Below are 20,902 nucleotides of genomic sequence, written 5' to 3'. Positions count from 1 at the left end.
CCCCGGAGCCCCGCCCCGCCCCCCCGGCCCCCCGCGCCGCCCCCGCCGACGCGCCCCGCCCACCGCCGCCCGCCCCGCCCCGTCCGCCCCCCCCCGCCGACGCCGCCCCCCGCCGGCCCGCCCGCCCCGACCCCGCCCGCCCCGAGCGCCGCCCGCCCGCCCCTTTCTTCGAGCCGCCGCCCGGACCACGCACGCCGCCCGCCCCAGAGACGACGGCCCACCCGCCTCACAGCGCCCCCGCGGCGCACGACCGCCGCCAAGACGCCGGCCCGCACCCCGCCGCCGGCCCGCGCCCCCCGCGCGCCGCCCCCCCGCGCCGCCCGCCCCCCCCCCCGCCGCCCACCCTTAACCTTGCCCCCGCAACCACGCCGCCCCCGGTACCCCACCGACCCGCCTGACGGCCCCGCCCCCCCCGCCGACCCCGCAACCGGCGCGCTCGCCTGCGACGCTTTTTTTTCCCCCCACCCGCACCCCCGCCCCTGGACGCCGCGCCCCCCCCCGGCCCGCGCGACCGCCCCCCCCGCCCGCCCGCCCCCCTCGCCCGCCCACACGCCCCCGGGCCGCCGCCCCCCCGCACCCGCCCGCCGGAGCCACCCCGGCCCGCCCCCGCCCGCCCCCCGCCGCCAGCCAGCGCCGCCCGCCCCGCAGCGCCGCCCGCCCCCCGCGCCGCCCGCCCCCGCGCACCGCCCCGCCGCCCGCCCGCGACCGCCGCCCCGACCGCCCGCACCAACCCCGGCCTACCGCGCCCCGCGCCCGCCCCACGGATGCCCGCCCACGCCGCCGCCCACCGCCCGCCCGCCGCGCTCGCCCGCCCCCGCCGACGCCGCCCTCCCGGACGCCGCTCCGCCCCCCCCACGCGCCGCCGCCGCCCACCCGGCGGCCCCCCGACCACCGCCCCCGCGAGCCCGCCCCCCGCCCCCCGACGCCGCGCCCCCGCCCGACGAGCGCCCGCCCGCGCCGCCGCCGCCCCCCCGCGGACGCCGGCCCCCCCCCGCCGCGCCGCCCGGGCGCCGCACGCGCGCCGCCCCCGGCCCGCCGCCCCCGGGGGGCCCCCCCCGCCTCCCCAGCCCCCACGCGCCCCCGCACCCCCCCCGACGCCCCCCCCCCCGCCCCGAGCGCCCGCCGCCCGCCCCCGCCACGCCGCCCCCCCGCCCGCCGAAGACCCACCGCGACGCCGCGCCCACCCCGCGCCGGCCGCCCCCACCGCCGCCCGCCGGCCGCCCGCCCCGCCGACCCCCGCCCCCCGCCCCCCCCCCCCACGACCCCGCCCCCCGGCCGCCCCCCCGGCCCCCCGACACGCCGCCCCCCCCCCCACGCCGCCGCCGCCCCCGCCGCGGCCGCCGCCCGCCCCGGCCTGCCCCCACCCCCCCCGCCGCCGCCCCCCGCGCCCGCCGCCGCCCCGCCGCGACCGCCACCCCCCCCCCGCCCCCCCCGCCCCCCCCCCGCCGCCCGGCGCCCCCGCCGCCCGCCCCACGCCCCCCGCCGCGCCGCCGCCGCCCCCCCCCGCGGCCGCCCCCCCCGCCCGACGCCCGCCCCACGCCCCCCGCCCCCCGCCGCCCCCCCCCCCCCGCGCCCCGCCCCCCGACGCCGCCCGCCCCCCGCGCGCCGGCCGCCACCGGCCGACGCCCGCCCCTCCCCGCGCCCGCCGCCCGCCCACGCCGCCCGCCACCCGCCGCCGGACGCCCGCACCAACTGACGCCCGCCCCCCGCCGCCGCACCGACGCCCCCAGACGCCGCCCCCCCGGCCGACGGCCGCCCCCGCCGCGCCCGCCCCCGCCCCGCCGCCCGCAGCGCGACACCGCCCCACCCACCGCCGACGGCCCAACGACGACACGGACGCCCCGCCCGCCAAAACCGCCGCCGGCGCCGCCCCCCGCCGCCCGCCGCAGCCCCCGCCACCCCGCCGGCCGCACGCCGCGCCCAACGCCCCCCCCGCCGCCCCCGCCGCACGCCGCCCCCCCCACCCAGTCCCCCCGCACAAAGCCGACGCACGCCGCCCGCACGCTCGCCCGCCCCAACCGCCGCCCCCCCCGGCCGCCCGCCCGCGGCGCCCAAAGCCCTCCGCCCGCCCCCGCCTGCCGCCCGCCCCCGTCCCCGACGGCCGCCCCCCCCCGCGACGCCCGCCCCCCCCGCCGCCCCCCCGCCCGCCCACCAAAACGCCGACCCGCCCCCCAAGCCGCGCCCGCCCCACGACGACCGCCCCCCACAACGACGCGCCCGCACCCAAGCCCCGCCCGCCACCGCACGACGCCCCCCCAAAAGACGACGGACGCCCCCCCCGCGCGGGACCCACAGCGCACGCCCGCCCCCCGCGGCCCAGCCCAACGACGCCGCCCGCCCCCAGCCGCCGACCCGCCCACGGCCGGCCCGGCCCAAGACGCCTGCAAAGCCGCCGCAGGCCGCAACAACGCCGCCGCCCGCCCCCGACGCCGCCCCCAGCCCGCCGACCCCGCAAACGCCACGCGCCGCCCGCCCCCCGCAACGCCGACACGACGCCCCCCAACCGACGCCGCCCGCCACAAAGCCGCCCGCCGCAACCCCGCCGACGCAGCCCCCAAGCGACCGCCCGCCCCCGCCGACGACCCAAGACCGCCCCGGACGCACCCGCCAGACGACGCCACCCCGCCCGAAGGCCACCCCCTGAGCACGCCGCCCGCACCCGCGACGCCGCCCGCCCCAGACGCCCGCCGCCCCCCACCCGCCGGACGCCGATCGCCCAAACGCGGCCGCACCCAACCGACGACGCAAGCCCACACACAGCGGACGGCCGCCCACCGACGCGCCCCAAACCAAGACCGACGAACGCCTCAAAGACCGCGCACGACCCACGCACGCCGCCCGACCCCCCCAAAGACGCCTGCCCCCCACACGCCGCCGCCTGCCCGCAGCCGGACGCCCCCAGCCCTGCCGCACGCCCGACGCCGGACGCCCAAGACGACGACCCAACCCCGCCGCCGACGCCCGCCGGTCGCCGAACGCAAAACAGACGCGACGCCCCACCCAAAGACCCCCGACGCCCGCCCAACACGCGACTGCACACAGCACGCCCGCCCAAAAGACGACGCCGCCCAAACCGCGCAGACGCCGCGAACGCCCCAAGACGACGCACGCCAAAAGACGACGAACGCAAAAAGACGACGAACGCAAAAAGACGACGAACGCAACGCAAAACGCAAAAAGACGCCGAACGCAAAAAGACGACGTTTTACGCAAACAGACGCGGCGCCACGACCGACTATCGACGCACGCAAAAGACGACGGAAAGCAAAAGAGACGAACGCCCCCGCAGCCGACGAACGCAAAAACAGACCGATGGCACGCAAAAAGAGCGACACGCAAAAATGGACTTGCAAAAAACGACGCAAACGCAAAGGCCACGCGAAGAGACGCAAACGACAAAAAGACGCACGGACGAACGCAAAAGACGACGAACGCAAAAAAAGCGAAGGAACGCAAAAAGACGACGAACGCAAAAAGACGACGAACGCAAAAAGACGACGACGCAAAAAGACGACGAACGCAAAAAGACGACGAACGCAAAAAGACGACGAATGCAAAAAAGAGACGAACGCAAAAAGACGACGAACGCAAAAAGACGACGAACGCAAAAAGACGACGAACGCAAAAAGACGACGGACGCAAAAAGACGACGAACGCAAAAAGACGACGTACGTACGCAAAAAGACGACGAACGCAAAAAGACGACGAACGCAAAAAGACGACGAACGCAAAAAGACGACGAACGCAAAAAGCGACGAACGCAAAAAGACGACGGACGCAAAAAGACGACGGACGCAAAAAGACAAAAAGACGATGAACGCAAAAAGACGACGGACGCAAAAAGACGACGAACGCAAAAAGACGACGAACGCAAAAAGACGACGAACGCAAAAAGACGACGAACGCAAAAAGACGACGAACGCAAAAAGACGACGAACGCAAAAAGACGACGAACGCAAAAAGACGACGAACGCAAAAAGACGACGAACGCAAAAAGACGACGAACGCAAAAAGACGACGAACGCAAAAAGACGACGAACGCAAAAAGACGACGGACGCAAAAAGACGACGAACGCAAAAAGACGACAAACGCAAAAAGACGACGAACGCAAAAAGACGACGAACGCAAAAAAAGACGAAGAACGCAAAAAGACGACGAACGCAAAAAGACGACGAACGCAAAAAACGACGAACGCAAAAAGACGACGAACGCAAAAAGACGACGAACGCAAAAAGACGACGGACGCAAAAAGACGACGAACGCAAAAAGACGACGAACGCAAAAAGATGACGAACGCAAAAAGACGACGACGAACGCAAAAAAACGACGAAACGCAAAAAGACGACGAACGCAAAAAGACGATGAACGCAAAAAGACGAACGAAAAAGACGACGAACGCAAAAAGACGAACGAACGCAAAAAGACGACGAACGCAAAAAGACGACGAACGCAAAAAGACGACGAACGCAAAAAGACGACGAACGCAAAAAGACGACGAACGCAAAAAGACGACGAACGCAAAAAGACGACGAACGCAAAAAGACGACGGACGCAAAAAGACGACGAACGCAAAAAGACGACGAACAAAAAAAGACGACGAACGCAAAAAGACGACGAAAAAGCAAAAAGACGACGAAACGCAAAAAGACGACGAACGCAAAAAGACGACGAACGCAAAAAGACGACGAACGCAAAAAGACGACGAACGCAAAAAGACGACGAACGCAAAAAGACGACGAACGCAAAAAGACGACGAACGCAAAAAGACGACGAACGCAAAAAGACGCAAAAAGACGACGAACGCAAAAAGACGACGAACGCAAAAAGACGACGAACGCAAAAAGACGACGAACGCAAAAAACGACGACGAACGCAAAAAGACGACGAACGCAAAAAGACGACGAACGCAAAACGACGACGAACGCAAAAAGACGAAAAACGCAAAAAGACAAATAACGCAAAAAGACACAAACGCAAAAAGACGACGAACGCAAAAAGACAAAACGCAAAAAGACGACGAACGCAAAAAGACGACGAACGCAAAAAGACGACGAACGCAAAAAGACGACGAACGCAAAAAGACGACGAACGCAAAAAGACGACGAACGCAAAAAGACGACGAACGCAAAAAGACGACGAACGCAAAAAGACAACAAACGCAAAAAGACGACGAACGCAAAAAAGACGACGAACGCAAAAAGACAACGAACGCAAAAAAGACGACGAACGCAAAAGAGACGACGAACGCAAAAAGACGACGAACGCAAAAAGACGACGAACGCAAAAAGACGACGGACGCAAAAAGACGACGAACGCAAAAAGACGACCAACGCAAAAAGACGACGAACGCAAAAAGACGATGAACGCAAAAAGACAACGAACGCAAAAAGACGACGAACGCAAAAAGACGACGAACGCAAAAAGACGACGAACGCAAAAAGACGACGAACGCAAAAAGACGACGAACGCAAAAAGACGACGAACGCAAAAAGAAAACGACGAACGCAAAAAGACGACGAACGCAAAAAGACGACGGACGCAAAAAGACGACGAACGCAAAAAGACGACGAATGCAAAAAGACGAAGAACGCAAAAAGACGACGAACGCAAAAAGACGACGAACGCAAAAAGACGACGAACGCAAAAAGACGACGAACGCAAAAAGACGACGGACGCAAAAAGACGACGAACGCAAAAAGACGACGAACGCAAAAAACAAACGACAAACGCAAAAAGACGACGAAACGCAAAAAGACGACGAACGCAAAAAGACGACGAACGCAAAAAGACGACGAACGCAAAAAGACGACGAACGCAAAAAGACAAACGCAAAAAGACGACGGACGCAAAAAGACGACGAACGGAAAAAGACGACGAACGCAAAAAGACGACGAACGCAAAAAGACGACGAACGCAAAAAGACGACGGACGCAAAAAGACGACGAACGCAAAAAGACGACGACGACGAACGCAAAAAAAAAACGACGAACGCGAACGCAAAAAAAGACTACGAACGCAAAAAGACGACGAACGCAAAAAGACGAAACGCAAAAAGACGACGGACGCAAAAAGACGACGAACGCAAAAAGACGACGAACGCAAAAAGACGACGAACGCAAAAAGACGACGAACGCAAAAAGACGACGAACGCAAAAAGACGACGAACGCAAAAAGACGACGAACGCAAAAAGACGACGAACGCAAAAAAGACGACGAACGCAAAAAGACGACGATGAACGCAAAAAGACGACGAACGCAAAAAGACGACGAACGCAAAAAGACGACGAACGCAAAAAAACGACGAACGCAAAAAGACGACGAACGCAAAAAGACGACGAACGCAAAAAGACGACGAACGCAAAAAGACGACGAACGCAAAAAGACGACGAACGCAAAAAGACGACGAACGCAAAAAGACGACGAACGCAAAAAGACGACGAACGCAAAAAGACGACGAACGCAAAAAGACGACGACGAACGCAAAAAGACGACGAACGCAAAAAGACGACGAACGCAAAAAGACGACGAACGCAAAAAGACGACGAACGCAAAAAGACGACGAACGCAAAAAGACGATGAATGCAAAAAGACAACGAACGCAAAAAGACGACGGACGCAAAAAGACGAACGCAAAAAGACGACGAACGCAAAAAGACGAAAACGCAAAAAGACGACGACGGACGCAAAAAGACGACGAACGCAAAAAGACGACGAACGCAAAAAGACGACGAACGCAAAAAGACGACAAACGCAAAAAGACGACAAACGCAAAAAGACGACAAACGCAAAAAGACGACGAACGCAAAAAGACGACTAACGCAAAAAGAGAGACGAACGCAAAAAGACGACGAACGCAAAAAAGACGACGGACGCAAAAAGACGACGAACGCAAAAAGACGACGAACGCAAAAAGACGACGACGCAAAAAGACGACGAACGCAAACGACGAACGCAAAAAGACGACGAACGCAAAAAGACGACGAACGCAAAAAAAGACGACGGACGCAAAAAGACGACGAACGCAAAAAGACGACGAACGCAAAAAGACAAAAAGACGACGAACGCAAAAAGAAGACGAAAAGCAATGAACGCAAAAAGACAAACGCAAAAAGACAAATGCAAAAAGACAAACGCAAAAAGACGACGAACGCAAAAAGACGACGAACGCAAAAAGACAAACGCAAAAAGACGCAAAAAGACACGCAAAAAGACGACGAACGCAAAAAGACGACGAACGCAAAAAGACGACGAACGCAAAAAGACGACGAGCGCAAAAAGACGACGAGCGCAAAAAGACGACGGATGCAAAAAGACGACGAACGCAAAAAGACGACGAACGCAAAAAGACGACGAATGCAAAAAGACGACGAACGCAAAAAGACGATGAATGCAAAAAAGACGACGAACGCAAAAAGACGAACGCGCAAAAAGACGACGAACGCAAAAAGACAAACGCAAAAAGACGACGAACGCAAAAAGACGACGAACACAAAAAGAACGACGAACGCAAAAAGACCACGAACGCAAAAAGACGATGAACGCAAAAAGACGACGAACGCAAAAAGACGACGAACGCAAAAAGACGACGAACGCAAAAAGACGACGAACGCAAAAAGATGACGACGAACGCAAAAAGACGACGAACGAAAAAAGACGACAAACGCAAAAAGAGGACGGACGCAAAAAGACGAACAAAAAGAAACGCAAAAAGACGAAGAACGCAAAAAGACAAACACAAAAAGACGAAGAACGCAAAAAGATGAAGAATGCAAAAAGACGAAGAACGTAAAAAGACGAAGAGCGCAAGCTAAAACCTTAAGAGCAAACCTCAAAATTGCTCGCTTCAGCATAAGAGTAGGCCATTCGGTCCATCAAGTCTATTCCACCATTCAATCATGTCTGATCTCTCTCTTCCTCCTAACCCCATTCTCCTGCCTTTTCCCCATAACCCCTGACACCCGCCGTACTAATCAAAAATCTATCCATCACGGCCTTAAAAATATCCACTCACAGCCTCCACAGCCTTCTGTGGCAATGAATTCCACAGATTTACCTCCATCTGACTAAATAAATTCCTCTTCATCTCCCTCCTAAAAGAACGTACTTTAATTCTGATGCTATGACCTCTAGTCCTAGACTCTCCCACTAGTGGAAACATCCTCTCGACATCCACTCTATACAAGCCTTTCACTATTCTGTACATTTCAATGAGGTCCCCCGCTGATTCTTCTAAACTCCAGCAAATACAGGCCCAGTGACGACAAACGCTCATTATCGGCTAACCAACTCATTCCTGGGACCATGCTTGTAAATCCTAGCCTGCAAGATAACCTGAACTATCTTGCAAACTCCAAGTTAACGTCTTACCCCAGCACTAAATTCATTTGCAAACCCTGCGGCCTTCCAGATTTCTGTGATAATCATTGATGAAAAAGATATAGATGGGATAGACAGCCAGAATTTATTTCCCCGGGTGGGCTGAAGAGCCTGTTTCCATGCTGCATCTCTAAGGTAAACTAAACTAAATTAAACAAATAGTGAAATGCCTAGGTAGAGTGGATGTGGAGAGGATGTTTCCACTAGTGGGACAGTCTAGGACTAGGCCTCAGAATTAAAGGACACTACTTTAGAAAGGAGAAGGAATTTCTTTAGCCAGAGGGTGGAATCTGTGGAATTCATTACCACAGACAGCTGTGGAGCCCACTGAATAATGAAATGCTTGGATGGAGTGGATGTGGAGAGGATGTTTCCAATAGTGGGACAGTCTAGGACTAGGCCTCAGAATTAAAGGACGTTCTTTTAGGAAGGGGATGAGGGGGAATTTCTTTAGTCAGAGGGTGGTGAATCAATTGAATTCTTTGTCACAGAAGGATGTATAGACCATGTCAATGGATATTTTTAAAGCCGGATTGACAGGTTCTTGATTGGTACGGGTGTCAGGGGTTGTGGGAAGAAGACAGGAGAATGGGGTAGAGAGGGAAAGATAGATTAGCCAAGATTGAATGGCGGAGTAGACTTGATGGGCCGAATGGCCTAACTCTGCCACTCGAACTTATGAACACAAACTAAACCAGAGAGTATAGCTTTTAGGTGAGTGGAGAAAAGTTTAGAGAATGTGTATTAATGTAGTAAATGTAGGAGATGTGTAGATACATCGATAGAAGGCATCAGTTTAAGTAGGCATCATTGTAGGGCGCACACAGGCGCAGCAGTAGAGTTGCTGCCTTACAGCAAATGCAGCGCCGGAGACCCAGGTTCAATCCTGAATACGGGTGCTGCCTGTATGGAGTTGTACGTTCTCCCCGTGACCTGCGCGGGATTTCCCCGAGAGCTTCGGTTTCCTCCTACACTACAAAGGTGTACAGGTATGTGGGTTAATTGGCTTGGTAAATGTAAAAATTGTCCCTAATGGGTGGAGGATAGTGTTAATGTGCGGGGATCGCTGGTCGGCGTGGACCCGGTGGGCAGAAAGGGCCTGTTTCCATGCTGTATCTATAAATAAATATACTGTATGTAGATATGTAAATATAGACATGTAGAACAAGCATTGTGGGCTTGTTGCTGTGCTATCTTCTGGGTACTGCATGCTCGGTTGGTCTGGAAGGTTAGATCACATGGAATTCAGGACGAGCTTGCCATTTGGATACAAAATTGGCTTGAAGACAGGGGCAAACGGTGGGATAGAGGGTTGTGTTTTAGACAGCAGGTCTGTAATGAGCGGGTGTGCCAGTAACAGTATTGACCAATCTCTCCTGCCCTCTTCCCAGCTTAATGACATCCTTCCAAAAGCAAGACGATCAGTACTGCACAAAGTACTACAAGATATTCTTAGGGTGGCATGGCGGCGCAGCGGTAGAGTTGCTGCCTTATGGCGCTTACATCACCATACACCCGGGTTCGGTACATCACCAGAGACCCGAGACACCAGTTTGCACGTTCTCCCCATGACCGCGTAGGTTTTCTCCGAGATCTTCGGTTTCCTCCCACACTCCTAAGACGTGCAGGTTTGTAGGTTAATTGGCTTGGCATAGGTGCAAATTGTCCCTAGTGGGTGTAGGATAGTGTTAATATGCGGGGATCACTGGTCGGTGCGGACTCGGTGGGTCGAAGGGACTGTTTATGCGCTGTATCTCTTAACTAAACTAAAATCTAGAAAATCCCACATTCTCACTTACAAAAAAAAAGAGAGGCATAGTGCTGGGGTAACTCAGCAGGCCAGGCAGCATCTCTGGAGTACATGTATAGGTGATAGTAGTTTTGAGTCAGGACCCTTCTCCACGCTGATGTTTATTTTAGTTTGGAGATACAGAATGGAAGCAGGCCCTTCAGCCCACCGAGTCCATGCCGACCATCGCACAGAACCGATTCTTCTTCAAGGTCCAGGGTCACAGAGGTGGAGCAGCGAGAGAAGGTCTCAGATAACTCCAGTTGCAGAAAAGTTATTTTATGTTGGAGATCCAGCAAGGAAACAGGCCCTCTGGCCCACCGAGCCCATGCTAACCATCGATCCCTGCACATTAACACCATCCTACACGCACAAGGGGCAATTTACACAGTGCCAATTAACCTGCAAACCTGTACGTCTTTGAAGTGTGGGAGGAAACTGAAGATCTCGGAAAAAACCCACACAGGTCACGGGGAGAACGTAAAACTCCGTACAGATAGCACCCGTAGACAGGATCGAACCCGGGTCTCTGGCACTGAAAGCACTGTAAGGCAGCAACTCAAGCGCTGTGCCACCATGCCGCCCCTCACTGGGATCTTTCTTTGAGTCCACATACCTTGAGGAGATTTTGCAGTGGAGCAGTCTGAAGATGGGCCCCGAAGTGAAACATCACCGACCCGTGTTCCACAGTGGTTCCATGAGAGTACTTTATTGTCATCTGTACTGAGATACAATGAGATTCTTTTGTTGCGTGCTAACTGGTCAGCGGAAAGACAATACATGATTACAATCGAGCCATTTACAGTGTAGATGCATGATGAGGGAATAACGTTTAGTGCAAGGTAAAGCCAGCAAATCAAGGATAGTCCGAGACTCACCAAAGAGGTAGTTCAGCACTGCTCTCTGGTTGTGGTAGGATGACTCAGTTGCCTGACGTTTTGGACCAAGACGCTCCTTCAAAGTAGATATAGATAGATGTGCCATTTATTGTCACTATACATGTACAGTGAAATTGAAAGCTGCTCGTACTCAGTGCATACATATAATTTAGTACAAAAAACAAGAAACAGATAAACAAAAAAACAGAAGGGAGCAGGGGGGGGGGATAGGTGCACAATTGTGACAAAGTGATTGTAGGGGGGAGTGGGAGTGGGGGGGGGGGGGGGGGGAGATGGGTGGAGTTGAGTTCGAGAGAAAGTCAAAAGGTAGGTGGGGGCAGGACAAAGCCAGGCAAGTGATGGGTGGCTACTCGGGTGAGGAGAATTTTGACAGACACATGATTTGTCTCTGGAAAAACCTTTACCAAACTGTCTAGGAAGGAACTGCAGATGCTGGTTTAAACCGAAGATAGACACAAAATACTGGAGCAACTCAGCGGAACAGGCAGCATCTCTGGTGAGAAGGAATGGGGGACATTTTGTGTCGAGACCCTTGGTCACCAGACAAGCTGCCTGTCCCGCCGAGTTGCTCCAGCACCTTGCATCTATACTACCAAACTGTCGGCGAGATTTCTTGTAATCCTTTTGCAACCCGATGGAAGTTAATTCAAAAGAACCACCATGCAAATGTTTGGAATGGCCCAAGGTTAAACAAATAACGTGAAAAAAGAGAGTCCTTTTGCAACAGAAAATATAAGAGATTGTGAGTATTTATAATGTTGTGAACATTTAGAGTATTGTGTTCAGTTCCGTTCTGGGCACCATGTTATAGCAACAATGTCAAATTGGAAAGGGTAGACGATTTATGAGGAAGTTGCCAGGACTAGAGGGAGAGGTTGAGCAGGCTGGGACTCTATTCCTTGGAGCGCAGGAGGATGAGGGGAGATCTTATAGAGGTATATAAAATCATGTGAGGAATAGATCGGGTGGATGCACAGAGTCTCTTGCCCAGAGTAGATGAATCGAGGACCAGAGGACATAGGTTTAAGGTGAAACGGAAAAGATTTAATAGGAATCGGAGGGGTAACTTTTTCCACACAAAGTGTGGTGGGTATATGGAACGAGCTGCCAGAGGATGTAGTTGAGGCTGGGACTATCTCATCGTTTATGAAACAGTTAGAGGGGTACATGGATAGGACAGGTTTGCTGGGTTTTAGACCAAATGGAGGCAGTTGGGAGTAGTGTAACTGGGACATGTTGAACGGTGTGGGCAAGTTGGGCCGAAGGGCCTATTTACACACTGTATCACTCTACGTGATGGAGCCAAGTGTAATTCAGACTCAGAAGTCATAACATGGGCTGTAACCAACTTCATGTGTTGATAGACACAAATGTTGGAGTAATTCAGCAGGGCAGGCAGCATCTCTGGAGAGAAGGAATGGGTGATGTTTCAGGTTGAGACCCTTCTTCAGACCTTCATGTGTTGATGCCCAGAGTCAGGCCAGTGAGATGAAAGGTGCACATCAAGGTAAAGCACTTGCAGAAGAGGAAACAGAGTGCTGGAGTAACTCAGCGGGTCGGGCAGCGTCTCCGGAGAAGATGGGTGGTGACATTTCGGATCGGGACCCTCCACCATCAACGCCACCCTCGCGGCCCCACCTGCCAAGACGCTGGCTGATGATTGGACGGTGACCTCGTCGCCACTGCTGCTGCCAGGGCCTCCATGGAAAAACAAACTCACACAGTCCGCTGGGTCGCCGTGTCTGGCCTTTCAATAGCAGATCGTTGCCCAGCAGGTTGCTGGCTCCAAGTGGATTTTCATTGCTTCGTAGCCTAGCTTCATGTTGTTTGCTTCGGATCACTTTGAGATCTCCCCAACCTGCAATAACCCAACACGTGGTTCGTAGCAGGACCAGCCTTAGGAGGTGCGGGGCCCAATTGGGAAAAATTTCCGTAGAAATATAAATAATTATAAATGAGTCACCTGTCGTGAGTAATATGACAATTCGGGGGAGAGTTCCTTTCACAGCGTGTGGGGAGTCCAGCCACGGGTAAAGTTGCGGGGAGGGCAGGAGCGTTGAGAAGGAGGGGGTCAGGTTCATGCCAGTAACAATCACTCACTGCTGCCGCGGCGCTCCGGGCACGGAGCTACAGCATTGTGGCCGGGGGAGGGAAGTAGCTCGCCTACGAGCATCCTCCATCACCGGACAACGGAACCGACTACCATCTCAGCGCCTTCTTTTTTATTTTTTTATTTTAATTAGAAGTACAGTAAATTACTATAATACACATCAGATATATCTTATTACATTTGTTGTACCACTTCATTTTTCGAGCTTTAAAAAAGATAGAAATAAAAGAAGTAAGGAAAGTGAGCAAGAATCGTGAAGGTGCAGGAAAGTGTTGGGAAAAGAAAGCCCTTTAGGGAAGAAGTTAGAGAAGGAAGTAAAGAAAGGAAATAAGACGCCAGAAAGAAAAGAAAAGAAAAGAAAAGGAAAAACAATCGCTCTATTGTAACACAAAACTCGCAAAAAAGGATATACCAACCGTGTTTAAAAAATATATATATTTTATACCCCCGTTACCAGATCCTGGTACCATTTATATTTTAAATTACTATTGCACCTTATGCTTGTAATTGTTCCATAAATGCAGACCACGTCTTTTGGAAGTGGTCTGCTTTGCCAGCTAGGAGGAGTCTCATCTCTTCCAAGTGTAGTGTTTCGAACATGTTTGAAATCCACATTTTTATTGTTGGTATTGGAGCATTTTTCCAAACTTGGAGTATAAGCTTTTTTCCCATTATTTGCCCGTAATTAAGTAAGTTCTTTTGAAACACGTTTAATTCGGGGTTATCTTCCGATATTCCAAAAATGATCCATTCTGCTTTTGTTACAAGTTTGATTTTAAATAATTTTGTGAAGATTTCAAATATTTAGTTCCAAAATGTTTGGATTTTTATACAAAAAACAAGAGTGCGCTATGGTAGCTTCTTGTGACTGACATTTATCACAAATGGGTGAGACATTGGGGAAAAGTTTATTTATTTTAATTTTTGAATAATATAGTCTATGTAATGTTGTATATTGAATTAGAGTATGTCGTACATTGATCGAGCATCTATGCACATATAGTAAGTGTTTATTCCAGCTCTCTTTTGAAATTTTTATAGCTAGTTCTTGTTCCCAGTCTCTTCTAATACCATCGGTTGTAGGTATTTCTATATTTAAAATAATGTTGTATAAGTATGATATTAGATTTGCTGATTCAGCCTTTGGCTTCATGGCTTCATCCAATATGTCTGGGGACATGTTATGATAGTCTTTTGTGTATTCTTTCAGATTGCCACGGATTTGAAGATATTTAAAATATTGATTATTCTTTAAATTATATTTCAGTTGTAATTGTTGAAATTATAATAATTTTCCTAATTCATACAAGTCTCCGATCGTTTTAATTCCCATTCTTTCCCATTGTGTAAATGATGTATCTATAATTGAAGGATTAAACGACGGGTTATTGACTATTGGCATTAAAAGAGATAGATTTCTTAATTTTAGATTCTGTTTTATTTGTTTCCAAGTTCTAATTGTGCTATGTATCATTGGATTTTTATTGTAATTTTTGTTATTCAGATTCATTGGTGAGAGGAGAGTCGCTCCTGTATTACACGGAGAGCAGTCCTCTCTCTCCATTACAATCCAGTCCACCTGCTGGGCAGAATTGTCTAGCAGGTGAATCATATTTTTAATATTTACTGCCCAATTATAGTACATAAAATTAGGGAGCGCTAGACCACCCATCTCTTTTGATTTACTAAGATGTGCTCTTTGTATTCTGTGGTATTTATAATCCCATATAAAATTTGTAATCTCTGAGACTAGTTTTTTGAAAAGCTTTTTTGGGAGATATATTGGAATTGATTGAAATAAATATAAGATGTGTGTAAAAAAATCATTTTGATAGCATTTATTCGACCTATTAAAGACATCGGGAGCGTTTTCCAGAATTTGATTAGATTATTTAGTTTCTTAAGTAAGTGGCTATAATTGGCGTTAAATATAGCGTGATAGTTTCTAGTGATTTCAATTCCTAAATATTTAAATTTTTCTGTGGCTATTTTAAAGGGGAATTTCAAGAGATGTGTTGAGTCTTTCGGTTTTATCGACATAATTTCACTTTTGTTCCAGTTTATTCTGTATCCTGAGAAAGATTCAACTTCCTCAATTAGATTTAATATGTTTGGTATACTGATTTGGGGTTTTGTGATATACAGTAATACATCTCTGCATATAAGGATATTTTGTTATTTGAATATTTAGTATTATAACCGTAAATATCCGGGTGTTGTCTAATTTTTTTCAGCTAAAGGTTCAATTACCAGAGCGAATAACAGCGGTGATAATGAACATCCTTGTCTATTGCCCCTTGATAATTGGAATTTCGTAGATAGTATATTATTAGTTAATATTCTAGCCGTGGGTTTGTTATATAATAATTTTATCCATGCGATGAAGTTCTCTCCCATTTGAAATTTTTGCAATACTTTAATCATATAATCCCATTCTACTTGATCAAACGCTTTTTCTGCGTCCAATGAAATGATAGATAACTTGTCCTTGAGATTTGTGAGAGTGCATTATGTTAAGCAGACGTCTCAGGTTATTAAATGAATGTCTCTTAGGTATAAATCCTGTTTGATCCTCATTTATTAATTTACTAACATATTGACTTAGTCTTCTAGCTAGTGTTTTCGCTAATATGTTTTGGTCCGTATTTAACAAAGCAATAGCTCTATATGAGCCTGGTTCTTCTATATCTTTATCTTTTTTTAAGTATTAATGTGATCGTTGATTCTGCTAGTGTTTCAGGTAAGATTTGTTCTTTAAAAGCGTATGTATACATTTTCTGTAGACGTGGTGTAACTATGTCGTAAAAACATTTATAAAATTCATTACTGAATCCGTCTGGTCCTGGTGTTTTTCCATTCTTAAGTGAGTTTATTGTGTCTTCTATTTCCTTAGATGTAATTTGTGCTCCCAGTTCCTCTTGTTCCTTCAGTTCTAGTTTTGGAAGGTTACAATTGTCCAAAAATTCTGAAACTTTATTATTGTCTATTAGCGTTTTTGATGTGTATAAATTCTTGTAAAATTGAGCAAATCTTTTATTGATATCATTAGGAAGTGTTAATAATTCCCCTCTATCTGATTTAATCTTTAAAATTGCATGATATTTTTCCCGTTTTTTCAGTTGGCGTGCCAAAGGTTTATGGGGTTTATCCCCAAATTCGAAATGTTCTTGTTTTGTAATTTGGAATAATCTTATAACCTTCTCTGATAATAATTTATTTAGCTTAAATTTCAGTATTAAAATGTTATTATGTTTATCCATAGTTGGATCTTTAGCATTATCTATATCTAGTTTTCTAATTTGTTCTTCTAATTGTCTTTGTTCATTCTTATTATTTTTGTTTTGGAAAGCTTGATACGAGATAATGACTCCACTAATAAATGCTTTGAAGGATTCCCATAATAAAATGGGCGATATATCTGGTGTATGGTTTGTCTCAAAAAATAGGTCCATCTGTTTTTTTAGATATATTCTCCCTTGTGGGTCTTTCAAAATTTGCGAGTTAAACCTCCAGAACGATTTGTTTGTAGACGTTCCTTCTAATTTTAGAACGAAAGTTAGCAGAGAGTGATCTGAAATCGTATTGGTGTGATAGTATAAGGGATTAGTTTTGTATCCACTGGGAAGTAGTCTATACGTGAGTATGTTTTGTGTACCATTGAATAAAACGAGTATTCCCTTCCAGTCGGATTCGCGATCCTCCAGACGTCTGCTATATTTGTATTTTTTATATATGTATTTAAGAGTTCACTAGTTTTAGATTTCATATTACCTCTTTGTTTTTGCATCGATTTATCTAAGTACGGATCTAAAACACAGTTGAAGTCTCCTCCAATTATAACATTTTGGTAGTTAAATTCTGCAATTATATTCAGGATTTTATTAAAAAATTGAGGATTATCAAAATTGGACGCATATATGTTTACCAAGGTGATTGGCGTAGCATAAATCTCTCCTGTAACTATAAGATATCTCCCTTCCTTATCTGATATAATGTTCTTTAATTTGAATGGTATTCCTTTGCGAATAATGATTGCGGTGCCTCTGGATTTCAAAGTATATGAGGAGTGAAATGTTTGGCCTATCCAATTCGCCCTCAATCTCATCTGATCTTAATGTTTAAGGTGCGTTTCTTGTATAAAAGTAATGTCCGTGTTATATGATGTCAACTGAGCTAGTATGTTGCCCCTTTTAATTGTTTCATTAATATCCCTTATATTCCAGCTACACAATTTGATTGCTCCCATTTTCTTTTCTGTATCATCTTGCATTTTCTCTTAATTTATTACCCTTATTTATTATGGTGCATCCATACCTCAGGACTCTGGATATTTGGGAGGGCGTTTTTATTACTAACTTCCTTGGTAGATCCCTTTTGCGATTTTCCTTGAAAAAAAACCACACAGTAGTGACATATTGTGATTTAAAAAAAAATTGAACAAGTAAAATTATAGTGTCTTAAGTATTTGACACTGTAGTGCGTGTCCCACGCGTCTGTGGAGTTCGACATCTATTCGACTTCCGAAGTTGACGTTGTAGAATTAGCTCCACTCCTTTTATTACTCTAAACCTAGGAGGGCGGTACCATTTCAAAATCAAGTATATTTCACCCAATTACACTATCTATATCTCTCTATCTCTCTATCTACATATATATATTTCATTCAGACTTATCAGATCTGTGTTCAGCTACTGTGAAATGTATTTATCTAACACTTTCATTTACTAATTATTTATAATTGGTTATACTTTTGATAATAGTAAGCTGTTAGCTGTAAGGGTTAACCTGAAACTGACTCCTGGAATTATGCCAGGTGCCCAAGTCTTCTCCCTTCCCCACACAAACTACATAACACTTAAACATTCAGTATTATCTACTTTAATTCTAAAATTTGTTATCTCTATATACGCGCTAGTCAGTCTTTTTAGCACATTATTACATTTTGCCCATTATATAGTTCAGGTTAGTTTCCATTTATATTTCTATATTAGTATTGTTAATTATTGTTAATTCTCTATATTTTGTAAAGCTGTTTTAAGATCTTAAACCGCCATTTGTCCTTGTGATGTTTTCCAAATTCGGTTCTGCTGTTCGTCTCTGCGTTGCTTTTCAGTCTTTCCTTCATTTTGAACAAAGAATGTCCTTGAGTTGAATTCCAAAGTGTCCAAGGAGATAAGGTGCCTAGACCAGCGCACGTGGAAATGCTCTTCCGTTTTAAACTTTTAGAGAATTGTGTTTCTTCCCTTATCTTCAGGTGTTCTCTGTGAAGTAATAAAAGGAAATTGTCCATATCGTCCCGCTGCCTTGATTAATCTTCTGTTTCTGCCACAATCTCTAGGGCATATTTATAAGATGCGTCCGAATTAGTGAAAGTTTTCTCTTTTCCCTTGAAAGTAATGCACATCCTGGCCGGATAAATAAAACCAGCACATCTGACATCTTTAACTCCATGGAGAATCTGTCTTGTCTGTGAGAACTTTCTTCTCTTTTGCACGATCTCATAGGGATAATCCCGGAGGAGTTTGATAGAGTCGTTTCCAAAGGTCATCTTCACTCCGTATTTGATTTTTTTCATCAGCTCTTCAAGTGCTGAAATGTCCCGAAGTTTGACTATGATCTGTCGTGGGTGGGCTGGATCTGCTTGTGATCTTGGCTTAAATCTAGGTATTCGATGTGCCACTTCAATTTCCGGTTCCACAGGTATATTGAGTACATGTTTGATTAAGTTGGCAGTGAACTCACGGGCGTTGTTCCCCTCTGCCCCTTCTGTTACTCCCAGTATTCATACATTTTGGCGTCGTGTGTGAGCTTCGAGATCAAGACATTTATCTGAGACTTTCGACAGTTGACTCTTGAGGCTGCCTAGTTCTAGCTTCATTCCCTGCATATCTTCAGCCATTTGATCAACAACTGTTCCCATGTCTTTCATTTCAGTTACATGTGAAGAAACAATTACATGCACAGCCTCAAACTTCTTCTTAGATTATTCTTCCCCTTTATTAATTCTCCCCATTAGCTCTTCATGCACATCCTCAATTCGTTTTTGTATAATGCCAATGCAGTCAATAACTTTTTGATTAACAACATTGATGTTCTACATATTTTCCATCAATTTAATATTAATATTTTCCATCATTTTTGAGTTTCCAACCTCAATATCATTTCTCAGTTCTCTTACCGAGTTCTTTATCTCTTCCATTTCATTTTTCTCCTTAGTAGCCATCTCAGTCTTGGATCTTGTAGCCATTCCAGAATCCACTTCAGAGGTCTGTTCTTCAGTTTTCCGTGTTTTCAGCAGTTTTGAGATTGTTCTCTGAGGGCTCTGAGCTGGAGACAGTTTTTTCATTATAAATCCGTTTCCCTCCTTTTTAAATCGCAGCGCTTAGGTGAGTTTCTGAATCGGTCCCGATCTCCAGACCCGACTTTAACGCGAAAAATCGCGATTTTGCAGGAGCGGAGCTAAAAAGTTGCGACTGCTAGTCCAGCATGGCGCCACCGGAATTCCCATCTTTCATAATTGACCAGCATCTTTCCCACCACCAATGTCAGGCTAACTGGTCAATAGAGTGATTTTACGAAAGGTCACTGGATCATAGATCCTTGCCCACATGACCGCAAAATTTAACTAGGGTACAAACGTCACTTCCAGTACATGTTATTGATGCTAGAAACACGTACTTTCAAACCTGTTAAAAACCGCGAAAACGGTTAGTTTTTGAGCTGTAAATAACGGTGCCAGTCGGGGTGACCGTGAGACACAGTTATCTTACTTTAGAGTCCAGAAGATAAAGAAAAACGAAGGTAAAGACAAGAGAGCGCTGAAGGAAAAATAACAGCGGAAGTTGTTGGCCGTGCAATATCGGTAATTATCGCGTTTGCTCAATGCATTTCATCAAAACATCAATAATGCCTTAGTTTTGATGAAATGCAGTGAGCAAACGCGATAATTCCCGATATTTTCGATCTTTATATCTGCACGGCCAACAACTTCCGCTGTTATTTTCCCTTCAGTGCTCTCTTGTCTTTACCTTCGTTTTTCTTTATCTTCTGGACTCTAAAGTAAGATAACTGTGTCTCACGGTCACCCCGACTGGCACCGTTATTTACAGCTCAAAAACTAACCGTTTTCGCGGTTTTTAACAGGTTTGAAAGTATGCGTTTCTAGCATCAATAACATGTACTGGAAGTGAAGTTTGTACCCCAGTTAAATTTTGCAGTCCCGTGGGTGAATTCCCTTTTTTTCTCTCTCCCGCTTTTCTTAAAAAGTGGGATAACATTAGCTGCCCTCCAATCCAGAGGAACTGATCCTGAATCTATAGAACATTCGAAAATGATCACCAATGCATCCACGATTTCTAGAGCCACTTCCTTAAATACCCTGGGATGCAGACCATCAGGCCCTGGGGATTTATCAGCCTTCAGACCCAACAGTCTGTCCAACACCATCTCCTGCCTAATGTGGATTTCCTTCAGTTCCTCCGTCACCCCCGATTCTTTGGCCACTAGTACATTAGGAAGATTGTTTGTGTCCTCTTTAGTGAAGACAGATCCAAATTATCTGTTCAATCCATCTGCCATTACCGTGTTCCCCAAAATAAATTCACCCTTTTCAGTCTTCAAGGGTCCAACTTTGGTCTTAACTAATTTTTTCCTCTTCACATACCTATAGAAGCTTTTACTATCCTGCTTTATATTCTTGGCTAGCTTACCTTCATACCTCATCTTTT

General features: G+C 48.6%; 1 protein-coding gene across 1 annotated transcript in view; it reads left to right on the top strand.

Moving 5' to 3' along the window:
- The window catches only part of LOC129694067 (proline-rich protein 36-like), a 41,308-nt gene that overhangs the window by 2,838 nt on the left and 17,568 nt on the right, over positions 1-20,902 (top strand). Inside the window, exons 5-9 of the mRNA XM_055630797.1 lie at positions 9-3,126; positions 3,218-3,433; positions 3,527-3,589; positions 4,887-4,970; positions 7,133-7,377. Of these exons, the coding sequence (XP_055486772.1) occupies positions 9-3,126; positions 3,218-3,433; positions 3,527-3,589; positions 4,887-4,970; positions 7,133-7,377 (3,726 nt within the window). The remainder of the gene's footprint in view (positions 1-8; positions 3,127-3,217; positions 3,434-3,526; positions 3,590-4,886; positions 4,971-7,132; positions 7,378-20,902) is intronic.

The sequence above is a fragment of the Leucoraja erinacea genome, unplaced genomic scaffold (genome assembly GCF_028641065.1).
Source record: "Leucoraja erinacea ecotype New England unplaced genomic scaffold, Leri_hhj_1 Leri_531S, whole genome shotgun sequence".
NCBI classification, from domain to species: domain Eukaryota; kingdom Metazoa; phylum Chordata; class Chondrichthyes; order Rajiformes; family Rajidae; genus Leucoraja; species Leucoraja erinaceus.
Note: the sequence above shows the minus strand (reverse complement) of the source record. Positions and strands in the feature narration are given on the sequence as shown.